The sequence below is a fragment of the Moschus berezovskii genome, chromosome 22, assembly GCF_049115385.1.
Source record: "Moschus berezovskii isolate FMDL1 chromosome 22, NW_MosBer_1.0, whole genome shotgun sequence".
Taxonomy (NCBI): Eukaryota; Metazoa; Chordata; class Mammalia; order Artiodactyla; family Moschidae; genus Moschus; species Moschus berezovskii.
In genome coordinates this window covers 14356416-14368990 of record NC_142481.1, presented here as the reverse complement: position 1 = coordinate 14368990, position 12575 = coordinate 14356416, and the positions used below count along the sequence as shown (strand labels likewise).

The 12575-nt window shown below is 49.5% G+C and overlaps 1 protein-coding gene across 1 annotated transcript; it reads left to right on the top strand.

Moving 5' to 3' along the window:
- Nucleotides 1-857: 857 nt before the first annotated feature.
- On the top strand, nucleotides 858-3764 carry SELENOV (selenoprotein V). Its single transcript, XM_055412168.2, has 5 exons — nucleotides 858-1730; nucleotides 3183-3207; nucleotides 3339-3392; nucleotides 3505-3579; nucleotides 3675-3764. The coding sequence occupies exons 1-5, from the start codon at nucleotides 871-873 to the stop codon at nucleotides 3762-3764; spliced, it is 1104 nt and encodes a 367-aa protein (XP_055268143.2). The 5' UTR covers nucleotides 858-870.
- Nucleotides 3765-12575: the final 8811 nt, after the last annotated feature.

Below are 12575 nucleotides of genomic sequence, written 5' to 3'. Positions count from 1 at the left end.
CCAGGATTCTGTGTCCGGACCCTGGAGTCTGATAGCTGTGGTTTGAATCCTGGTTCTGCCACGTACCAGCTATGGGCATGTGTATAGCATTTAGTGTTATGTGAATGTAAGATCTGTTGTTATTCTTCTCCAGGTCACCTCTTCTAGGAAGCTTTCTCTGATTGCCTCAGACTTACTCTAGCACCTCTGCTGGGATCCCACAAGACCCCATGTTTCCTCACCATATCTCTAACTCCTCTCCCTCTGCCTCTTCCACCCTTGCTCTGACCTCACTGGAATGCCATTGTCTGGTTAGGGGTATATCTCCCCTGGGTTTTGCAGGTGGCTCAGTGGTAAAGAATCCACCTGCCAGTGCAAGAGACACAGGCTCCATTCCTGGGTCAGGAAAAACCCCTGGAAGAGGAAATGGCAACTGACTACAGTATTCTTGCCTGGAGGATCCCATGGACAGAGGAGCCTGGCAGGCTACAGTCCCTGGGATCACAGAGTCGGTTACCCGCATGTTTCCCCTAGTGGACAGGGGGCCTGATCTCTGGTCCTGGTTTCCTGACTGCTGTGTCCGAAGAGTCATCCAGCTCAGGAGGGCGCACATTGCAGGCACTCGATAAACATATAGTGAATGCCTGAACATTAAGGACATTGGCAACTGGAGGTAGGGATTCAGGGAATGGGAGTTATCAGGTGAGATCCAGAGGTCCCTGCCCCATCCCCGGCTCAGGGCGGTAGAATCCGCATGCCCAATGGAACCCCGTGCAACAGCGCCCCATTGTGGTCGCTAGAATCCCGTGCGGATGAGGCTCTTTCCTCCCCAAGGCAGGAGGGTTGGGAGGGATCCCCGCCCCGGCTACCGGGGGTGCGCTCCGGGACCCAATGAACAACCAGCCGCGGACCCCAGCCCCTACCCCGGCCCGGGCCTCGACTCCGGTCCGGGGTTCGACCCTGCACAGGACCTCCATCAAGGTTCGGACTCCAACTCCGGGCCCGGACTCGGGCCCGACCCAGCTCACGACTCTGGTCCGGACGCCGGCTCTCATCCGGACCCCGACCCCCATCCGGACCCCAACTCCGGTCCGGACCGCGACTCCGGTCCCGCCCTCGACTCCGGTCCGGACCCCGACTCCGGTCCGGACCGCGACTCCGGTCCCGCCCTCGACTCCGGTCCGGACCCCGACTCCGGTCCGGCCCCCGACTCCGGTCCGGCCCCCGACTCCTGTCCGGCTCCCGACTCCTGTCCGGCTCCCGACACCAATCGGGACCCCGACACTGATCCGGTCCCCGACTCCGGTCCAGATCCCAACTCCGGAGCCGATCCCAACCCTGATCCCATCTCGGGTCCTGATTCCTGCCTTGGAATCCCTCCCCGACTCGGCTCTGCCTTCGGGTCCGTCCCTGGAACTTGAACCCACGCTCACTGTGTCACCTGCCAAGAATCTTGAGCCAACCACGAGGGTGAAGCAGGTTTCAGCAGCAGCCAATGGATTTCCTCCCATCCAAGAGCCCCTTCCGGCTCTTACTCCATTGGCCACCGATTTACGGTCCCCATCCCGCGGGTCCCCTCTGAAGACAGACCAATCGACCACCCAGTTGATAGCTTCTTCTTCTGGAAATGTTCCAGGAACACCCATCCTAGGGGCCATCCAGGCCATCTTACCGATTCCTGCCACCGCATTAGCCTCCACCAGTGGGAACCTCAAAGCGGAAAACAAGGTCATGATTCGAGTGGTCTACTGGTAAGGAGCTGTCCCTGCGCACACCGGCTTCCGCCTCTGGGCCTGCCATTCTCTTTGGGACCGGAGAGCTCCAGGTTCATTCATTCAGGTTCCTGCGCTGCGGGCCAGGCCTTCAGGAGACTGAGGGCTGAGCCAAGCCATGTTTTCCTCGGTTGGAGGCGGGAGATAGGGGCCTGGAAGAGGGAGGAGGAGGAATGGGAGAACTTCAGAGGCTGAGGGCTTAGAAACAGCCTTTCTTGGGAGGTGGGTCTTAGGCTGCAACTTCTCAGTTATGAGGCTACCAAGTGGGGTGGGGAGGGTCGGATAGAAGTAGGGGGATCTGGGTAGCCAAGGAAAGGGGGACCACCCAGTACAAAGGCCAGAGGGGTCCACATTTGTGATCCCAGAGCAGAATCTTTGTGTCAATGACAAGAGGAAACAGCAGTGACCTTCCTTGACTTCCTTGAGACCCAGGACTGAATGTGGCCAGGGGTGAGGCTTTGTCTTCCCCTCCAGTCCCCCCCCCTACCCCCCGCCACATGCGATGGTCTCTAGCTCTCTCCCACTCACTGCCTCTTTTCCTTTCCCCTTGCCATGTGTAGCTCTTTCTCCTGTCTCTCTTTCCCCCTCTCCCTCACCTCTCTTTCTCTGCCCATCTCTTCCTCCTCCTCCTCCTCCTTTTTTTGGTCAAACCTGTGCTTCATGCAAAGCTTCCCTGACCAAGGATCAGCGATCAAACCCATGCACCCATCAGTGGAAGTGTGAAATTTTAATCACTGGACCACCAGGGAATTCCCCATCTTCTTTCTCTTTCTCTGACTCCATGGATTCATTCATTATTTTATTCGCTGAACAACCATTTATTCAGCACCTGCCGCGTGCTGACCCTATTCTCAGCATCAGAGACACAGCAGTGAATAAGACAAAGATGCCTGTGGCACTGACATTCTCATGTGGAGGGGCAGGAATGGGCAATAAACACAGCACATTGCAAGTTATCTAGTATCTTAGAAAGTGACCAGTGCTATGGACAAAAGGCATCTTGAGGGGAGGTGTCACAGGTTAGCTGGAGTATCCTCAAGGAGGCAATACTTGACCAAAGATTTGAAAGAGGGGCGAAAAGGAGCCTTTGAGCTACCAGGGAAAGAGAATTCTGCAGAGAGAAGAGCCCGTACAAAGATCCTAAGGCAAGGCATCCCTGGAGTGTTGGAAGAAGGGCTAGGAGGTCCCTGTGGCTGGAGCCAGAGGGATGGAGGGAAGAGATGGAGCAGAGAGGTGATGGGGGTGGATCCTGTTGGGACTTGTGGACCATGGGGAGGACTGTGTTCTTTTTGTGTTCAGATGCTTCTGAGCAGGGGAGGGACGAAATCTGACTTAGCTCTTCACAGTGTCTCTCTGGACTTCAGGAGATTCTAATGATGTATCTTCCTTCCATCTCTCTCTGCCTCCCTCCTCTCTGCCCTCGGCCTCCAGTGGCCTCTGAAGCTACAGCCTGCGGGTAAGTAGTTTTGGCTTTGGAGGTGGGGGGAGTTTGGGCCACAATGTCTGGAAGGGGTTCCTGTTTTCCCTCCTCTCAAGACCTATGACTCTGTGATCCCATGACCACATAATCCCATCTCCTCCCCACAGTACATCCTACTGAGAAAGAGTCTGGAGCAGCAATTTCCAAACTCTCTTATCTTCGTGAGTGTGCTGGCGACTTGGGAGAGTGGGGGGCAATCAGGGCTCCAAGACCCCCCAAGGGACTTGGAGGGGAGTTCTTTGCCTCCGCTAACCTCCACCATTCCCTCCCCAGGAGGAGGAAATATCTGTCCAGGCTACAGGGGAGTTTGAAGTGTTTGTGGATGGGAAACTGATACATTCAAAGAAGGTGATTCTGAGCAAGGTTCCTGGACAGGGAGGGAGGCTGGAGCTCCCAGGGGGTGAGAGACCTACATGTCTGTGCTCTTTCCCTTCTGTGCCCAGAATGGTGATGGCTTTGTGGATGAGGCCAAGCTACAGACAATTGTGAACCTGCTCAATGAGGAGCTCAAGAAAAGGGTAGCAGGCAACTAGTGGGCTGGAGGTGAGGTGAGGGCAGTGAGGTGGGAGGGGTGGAGGTTGGACTGTGGGTGGGTGGGCAGGCAGAAGGCATGGCCCTGTCTTGGAGTCAAAGACACCTTAACCCCAATCCTAGCTCAGCCAGTCTTCACTGTTATAATCAGGTTAAATTGTCTATATCCTTTTCTGAGCCTCAGTTTCCTCATCTGTAAAATGGGGTTGTTAATTCCATAAAATGCATCTTATAAGGTAATAAATAGTGCACAGCTCAGAGTATGTCAGAGTATGCTCAGTGTATGGCAACTATACAGTTTTTTTTTCCAAATAACTTTTTTTTAAAAAATTTTTAGTTGTAAAGCTGTGCTGTGGCAGTATATGACAATAACAGCATGTGTCTTTTCACCTTAATGGAGTTAATGAAATTAATACATTACAAATTCAGTTATTAGTCGCACTAGCCACATTTCAAATGTTCAAAGCCACATGTGGCAGCTGTATTGGACAATGCAGATACAGAATATGGAATCAATAATTGCAGAAAGTCCTATTGCTAATGTTGTCTTAATGTTTTAAAGCAAAGACACAACCATTTATTTTCCACCAGTACTGGATTTTTAAAACTACTCACTATGTAGATATTTGTAAGCTGCTACTGATTTAATACTTTGCCTATTGTGTATCTACTTTACAATTATTCCCAAATTTATTGAAGTGTAAGTGATGCATAAGAAACCGTACATGTTTAAAACACACAAGCTGTTGAGTTTTGATATACTCGTCATAAGTATACCATAAATCCCAGCAAAGATTCCCATTGGCATGGATTGAGTTACATGTCCATCTCTGAATGAACCACTCAGGACCAAGGGAATGTCACTACACTGCTGTCATTGGCCCATCTTGAGTCACGTGTCTTTGACCTCACTGGATTTCATTTTAGTCAAGTATTTCCTGAGTACCTATGAGGTATGGTTCTAGGTCCTGGGGATGATACAGTGGTGAACCAAATAGACACAAACGCTTGGCCCATTGGAGCTGACAGTTAATGGAAGACAGTGAACAGACCCTAAGTGAAGAGAAGGCATTTCATTACCTTTTATTTCTTTTTTTGGCCGCACCATTCAACATGTGCAATCTCAGTTCCTCTGTGCTGTGCTGTGCTGAGTCGCTCAGTCATATCTGACTCTTTGGGACCCCGTGGACTATAGCCCCCCAGGCTCCTCTGTCTATGGGTATTCTCCAGGCAAGAATACTGGAGTGGGTTGTCATGCTCTCCTCTCTTAGTTCCTCTACCAGGGATCAAACTTGTGCCCTCTGCAGTGGGATCGAGGAGTCTTAACCAGTGGACTTCTAGGGAAGTCCCTAGAAGGCACTTTAGGAGATAAGTGATGAGAAAAAAAATAAAGTAAGGAAAGGGCTTTGGAGGCTGCTGGGGATTTTTTGAAACTCTAAGTTGAGTGGTCAGAGACAATCTCATTGGGAAGGTGATATTTAAACACTCGAAGGATGTGTGATGAAACATGTGGATATCTAGGGGAAAGTATCCTGGGCAGAAGGGACAGAAAGTGCAAGGGCCCTGTGGTAGGAGTGTGTCTGGTGTGTTTCAAAAATGTCAAGGAGACTCTGGCAGGCATTTTAAGTCATGGAAATGGAAAATCTTAGAGGTGCCTGAACATAGTAAGCCCTACAAATGCTATTATTATTTTTTTTTAGAGTTGCTGTTGTTATTAATGTATTTTTTTTCTTTCTTGTTTCCCCATTTCAGGATCCTCAGCAGGATGGTGAGAAGGACTGAAATGATGTCAAGTCAGGTCCTTTTCTGATGGCAGCTGGGACAGGGTCAGGTGAAGAGGGAAATACAGAGTCTGCCTCCCTGTGTTCTCGTCTGATTGCTACTGCCACCGCACTCACTTCTGACGTCTGGGGAATTTGCCTGCTACCGTGCTCCCAGCATCTTCTGGACCGGGTGGGCGGGGCCGGGGAGGCCAGCTTGGAACAGAAGGCTACTCCCCACCTGGTGTAGCCTTAACGTTCTCACATTGTCAAAGTCAATTTATTTCTTTTGTGGGATCTTTATTTCCAGTGGCCTGGTTTGGAATTTGAAAACCTCCCATTTCATTGGCATTTGTAGGGGTTGAGACAGAAATAGGAATGGTGGCAAGCCTCAGAAGACATTCCGAACTTCAATACATGTCACTGATCACTTTCTAAACCCATAGATCTTAGAATGTCAGTGCTGGGAGGGGTCTCAACTACCTGGGAGAAGACCATTTGTGCATTCAGGAGGCATTGATGAGCCCCCAGCTCACCATCTGGCTCCATGGGGTCAATAGGCACGTGCCAGAAGGTCCAGTGCGAGGTGTGGGAGTCAGACCTTTACCACGGAGCTGCTGTGTGACTTCCAACAGGGGACACTACCTCTCTGATTCTCAATTTCTCCTGCAAAATGAACGTCATACTGCTTAATTGTGAAATTTCCAAAGTTTGATACAGGATTACATAGGTTTCAGTTAGAAGTAGATTTCTGAGGACTTTCCTGGTAGCTCAGCTAGTAAAGAATCTGCCTGCCATGCAGGAGACCGCAGTTCGATAGCTGGGTCGGGAAGATCCCCTGGAAAAGGGATAGGCTACCCAGGATTACAACAGTGCCACCTCCCAAGCCCATTTTCGTTATTTTGCTTTTGATGCTCTGTTCTACTTGACAGAACAATTTCCAAATCTACATGATGGGGTCATGGCCCATCAGAGTCATAAGGCTAAAGAGGCTTCCCATGGCAGCTGGGGATCGAGCCTGTGGCCTGGTGTTCAGGCCTCCTCCAGAAGCCTGTCCTTTCTCCTCCTGGCTGAGCCAGGGCTGGCTTTTTTTTTCCCTCCACACTGCTCGGCTTGTGAGATCTTAGCTTCCCAACCAGGGATTGAACCCCAGCCCTTGGCAGTGAGAGCGCAAGAGTCCTAACTACTGGACTTCCAGGGAATTCCCTTCTGTTATTTTCTTTAAATAAATTCTCTGCCCTCTCCTCTCTTCTCCTGAGATACCCACTCCCTTAATGTTGCCGTTGCTAAAACAGATAGCCCTCCTAGAATTTCCTCATTTAAAAAATCTTAATGTTATTTTCTCTTCTACTTGTATTACTTATAGATTTCTATCTTCAAGCTTGCTAATTGTCTTTTTCAAACAGTGTGTGTTCTATTTCCAATGCTTTCTGGTGTATTCATCTCATTTACTGGGTTCACCCGCTCCAGAATTTCTAATTTCTCTTTGGAGTTTCAATTTCTTCGGTAAAGTATTGCGTCTGTTCATTAATTTTAATCCTGAGTTCACTAAAATACCTTTCTGAATTTTCTTGTAGCTCTTTGATTTTCTTCACAGAGCTATTTTGAATTCTCTACCAGTGAGATCTCAATACTCTGCGACTTCAAGTTTAGTTTCTGGAGGATTGTCATTTTCTTTTGTGTTACAGTGTTTTCATGGTTCTTCATGGTTCTTCACGCGCTGCTCCTCTGCCGTTGTATCTGAAGTAGGGGACCTTTTTCTGCTTGATGCTAACGATTTAACAGGTTAGAAATTGAGGCGTTTTAGGGAGTTCCCTGGCGGTCCAGTGGTTAGGACTCTGAGCTCTCATTGTCGAGGGCAATTGTTCAAACCCTGGTTGGGGAACTAAAGTACCGCGAGCGCGGGGAGACCGGCAGGAAAAAAAAGAAAAAATTGAGGCGTTTCTCCCGTTTTCCAGCAGGCGGTGCTATAGCACAAGGTTTGGATTTCTCTTTTCGGCGCTGCCTCTGATTACACGGGCCTTTTCCACCCTCCATTGCTTTTATGGTTGATCCAAACCCTCCTTATTGCTCCTTTTGCCTCTGGGGTCACTGATGCCTTGTTTCTGCCAGTATTGCTGGTATCGCCGCCTGGGGCTCGGAGACGGTGTGCTCTTCCCTTACTTTTGGGCTCCGAGCTCCTTGCAGACTCCGCCCCTGAGGGGAGGGCGAGGGTGGCGGGGAGCTGGGTTGCACCTGGCTCCTCTGCCGTGTCCAGGATTGGAAGGTTTGTCCCTGTACAACCCCCTCTATGTGGACTGCTGCTGCTGCTAAGTCACTTCAGTCGTGTCCGACTCTGTGTGACCCCATAGACGGAAGCCCACCAGGCTCCCCCATCCCCGGGATTCTCCAGGCAAGAACACTGAAGTGGGTTGCCATTTCCTTCTCCAATGTGTGAAAGTGAAAAGTGAAAGTGAAGTCGCTCAGTCGTGTCCGACCCTTAGCGACCCCACGGACTGCAGCTTACCAGGCTCCTTCATCCATGGTATTTTCTAGGCAAGAGTACTATGTGGACAGATGTGTGGAATTCTCTGGACACCTGGTCTGGTGGGCCTAGGTGCCTTTATTGTATTGTGAATGTTTTAGTGGTTGTAGATCGAAGAGGAGAGAGAGCTTTTCATCTGCCAAGTTGCTGATGTCATTCTTCTGAAACGGTTGGTTTTCGTGCCTGCTTCAGTCGTTTCTGTTGTGTCCAACGCTTTGCGACCCTATGGACGGACTGTAGCCCGTCAGGCTCCTCTGTTCATGGGATTCTCCAAGCAAGAATATTAGCGTGGGTTGCCATTTCTCCTCCAGGGGATCTTCCCGACCCAGGGATCCAGCCTGAGTCTCCTGCATCTCCTGCATTCTTTACCCACTGAGACACCTGGGAAGCCCAGCTATTTTTCATTAAATAGTAAACATGTAATTTTATTTCTTTATTTATGGTGGCTGTGCTGCCTGGCTTGTGGGATCTTAGTTCCCTGACCAGGGATTGAACCTGGGTCCTTGGCAGTGAACTCGAAGTGCCTAACTACCCGTTGTTGTTGTTTAGTTGCTAAGTCAGGTCTGACTTTTTTGCAACCTGGTGGACTGTAGCTAGGCTCCTCTGTCATGGGATTTCGCAGGCAAGAATACTGGAGTGGGTTGCCATTTCCTTCTCCAAGGGTTCTTCCCAACCCAGGGATGGAAACTGCATCTCCTGCATGGATGGGTGGGTGGATGGCAGGTGGATTCTTGAGCACTGAGCCACCAGGGAATTCCCTAATGATTTTAAAAGCATTTAAAAAATGAAGCAAATACATATTTTAGAAACTTTAGGCTTAATTTCTGATACAGTAAATATTGACTGACATAATGCACATAAACAGGAGCTCTTTGGTGTTGTCAATAATTTTTATGAGTCTAAAGAGGTTTTGAGACCAGAAAAATTTCAGAACCATTGTCCTTGAGAATTCAGTAATACTTAGCTGAGCCGGTTAAGTAAGTCTCAATGTGACATTGAAAGGGCGTGCAGTCATCAATCGTCTTACTTGCAGACTGTGGATAATTTTTCATAATGTAACTCTATGAGGTCGAGATCATTAACATCACCCCCATTTTACAGATGAAAGACTGAGAAGTTGAGTGACTTAGCAGCAGCAGTTGAAGTGCCACCATCGGTCAAATCAACTATCGTTGCGTGGGAAGTAAAGTTATAATGGTCAAATATCATTGTTGCTGCTGCTGCTGCTAAGTCACTCCAGTCGTGTCCGACTCTGTGTGACCCCATAGACGGCAGCCCACCAGGCTCCCCCGTCCCTGGGCTTCTCCAGGCAAGAACACTGGAGTGGGTTGCCATTTCCTTCTCCAATGTGTGAAAGTGAAAAGTGAAAGTGAAGTCGCTCAGTCGTGTCCGACCCTTAGCGACCCCACGGACTGCAGCCTACCAGGCTCCTCCATCCATGGGATTTTCTAGGCAAGAGTACTAGAGTGGCCAAATATCATTAAGAGGGTGGAATGAGATTCTTGGAGAAAGGAGGATGCAGTGGGTAGACATCTCAAGAAGTGTCTTCTCAAGTCAGAGTGAAGTCCTGGGAAAAGAAGTTTTCTCATCAGCACTCCAGTTCCTTTCTAAAGGTCATGCATTTTGGCAATCACTGATGAATTGATTATGAGTATCAATTTTGGAAGTCAGATTAGAGTTTGAGCCCTAATTGTAGTAATTCTTAGCTGCATGAACTTGGGCAATTGTGATGGTTAATTCTGTGTCCACTCGGCCAGACTATGGTAACCAGTTGTTTGGTCAAACTCTAGTCTAGATGTTGCTGTGAAGGCATTTCTTAAATGTGATTATACACCGTTCCGTTCCGTTCCGTTCAGTCGCTCAGTCGTGTCCGACTCTTTGCGACCCCGTGGACTGTAGCCTACCAGGCTTCTCCGTCCATGGGATTCTCCAGGCAAGAATACTGGAGTGGGTTTCCATTTCCTTCTCCAGGGGATCTTCCCGACCCAGGGATCGAACCCGGGTCTCCCGCATTGGAGGCAGAGGCTTTAACCTCTGAGCCACCAGGGTTGGCTCTAATTGAAGCGAATGTCTTTTCATAATGTGGGTGGGCCTCATCCAATCACTTGAAGGCCTTAAGAGCAAAAACTCAAGTTTCTTGAAATAGTGGACTTCCCTGGCAATTCAGTGGTTCAGACTCCTCACTGCCAATGCAGGGAGCACGGGTTTGATCCCTGGTCAGGGAGCTAAGATCCCACACATGCTGAGCAGCCAAAAGGTTTTTTAAAAAGTGAAATTTTCCTTCAGATTGCAACATAGATATTCTGCCTGAGTTTCTAGCCTTCACGTTCAAGACCGCAACATGAGCTTTACCTAAGTTACCAGACTGCTGGCTTCCCCTTCGAATTTTGGACTTGAGAGCCCCCACAATCTTGAGAGCCAGTTCCTTAAAATCTCTTTTTCCCTTTGTCTATACAGTATGCATGCTAAGTCGCTTCAGTCATGTCTGACTCTTTGAAACCCTATGGACTGTAGCCCGCCAGGCTCCTCTGTGTGGGATTCTTCAGGCAAAGAATACTGGAGTGGGTTGCCATGCCCTCCTCCAGGGGATCTTCCCGACCCAGGGATCGAACCCATGTCTCTTATGTCTCCTTTATTGGCAAGTGGGTTTTTTACCACAAGTGCCACAGGAAGCCCATATACAGTATATATGTATACATATATAATGTATGTTATGTGCACATGTACACAAACATAAATGACGGAAGTGTTTCTTATTGGTGCTGTTTCTCAGGAGAACCCTGATTGAGACAGCTAGTAAGCCTCAATTTTCTTATCTGTACAATGTATGAAAATTCCATGAGATGCCATATATAAAGCACTCTTAACGAATGACCATGGTGGGTATATCACCTATGTGACTGGTTTCCAAAGATGGCCCCTCATGAACCACAGTGCTCAGGATTCACCTCCTTTGATATGGCCTCCCCTCCCCTGAAATGAGCTGGGACTTTATAACCCATAGAATGAGGCAGAAATGTGCTAGCTTGTGGCCTGAGCTATCGGAGGGCCTGGCACCTTCCCACTTTTGCACTTTTGGAAGCCCCGAGGCAGCCACATAAGAAATCTGGTAGGACTTCCCTGGTGGTGCAATGGATGAGAATCTGCCTGCCAATGCAGGAGACACGGGTTTGATCCCTGGTCCAGGAAGATCCCACATGCTGTGGGGCAACTCACTAAGCCTGTGTGCCCCAACTACTGAACCTGCATGATGTAGCTATTAAAGCCTGTGTGCCTACAGCCTGTGCTCTGCAACAAGAGAAGCCAATGCAATGAGAAGTTGGGACGCCTAAATGGACAGTAGTTCCTGCTCTTCACAACTAGAGAAAGCCCAAGAGTAGTGATGAAGACCCACTGCAATGAAGAAGAAAGAAGAAAGAAATTTGGCTACAGTGTTGGAGAGGAAGAGGGTTTGGAACTCCATGAAGGGAGAGGCCCAGCCTTCCAGCCTGCCCCTACCAGGGTGACAGACGTGTGAATGACATGTCCTGGACATTCCAGCCTAACTGAGCTTTTGGCCAACATCACAAGAGCAGAACTGCTGAGCTGAGCCCATCAACCTACAGAAGAGTGAACGGTGAAAAAATAGTTGTTGCTTAAACCACTAAATTTTAGGATGCTTTGTTGCACAGAGAGATAACTGGAACATCAATCTTGGGGGCAGAGACTGTCTTCCCCTAGAATTCATAAAGAGAGGCCAGTATTAGTTTGGAAGAACAATCATGTTAATTTGCCTGGGCTTTGTCCCTGGTTCCCAGAAGGTGTTATGTAAGTCTTTGGAATTTCCAGGGACAGTGTTTCTGAATGCAAGTCCAATGCACAGTGAGGTCAAACAACACCAAGATGTCAGAGTTTGGGACAGAGAAATGTTTATTACGGGGCCACTCAAGGAGATGTGGCTCATGCCTTAAAAATCCCAAACTCGAAAGCTTTCAGCAAAGCCCTTTTACAGGCAAGGTGAGGGAGAGGCATGGTTGGTTGTTGTAAGCTTCCTGGTGTGATCTCAGCTTGTGGTACCCTCCAGGCCAGGTCCCCAGGCCTTGCCCAGCTGTCATCTCTGAGCTGCTGGGTGCCCAGGATTTAACAGGCCCTCAGACTTCAGGCTGCCCAAACAGGGGCTTGGGCCCGCAGACTGTGACCCATGCTGGCTGCCATGGCCATTAGGTCACAGGGCCCGGGATAGACGAGGCTCACCACTGCCTCAAGTCCTGGGCCCTGCCAGTGCGTGGCCTTGGTGAGGACCCTGGCGTCCTGTTGGACACAGCCCCAGCCTATTCCCTGGGCTTCTCAGCTCATCCTCCAGCCCAAGGCTGGAGAGTCTGGAGGGCCCCTGGCAGAAGCTTGTGATCTACCTCTTAGCTCAGTCTCCACAGGAGAACCACCAACCGCGGGATCACTGGCCGAAGGAGGCCTCTAAGCTCAGAGCTGGCAAGCGGTGTGGTGATAACGGTTGCCTGGTAACGGTAATGTGTGCCTGCTAGCAGCTGTCC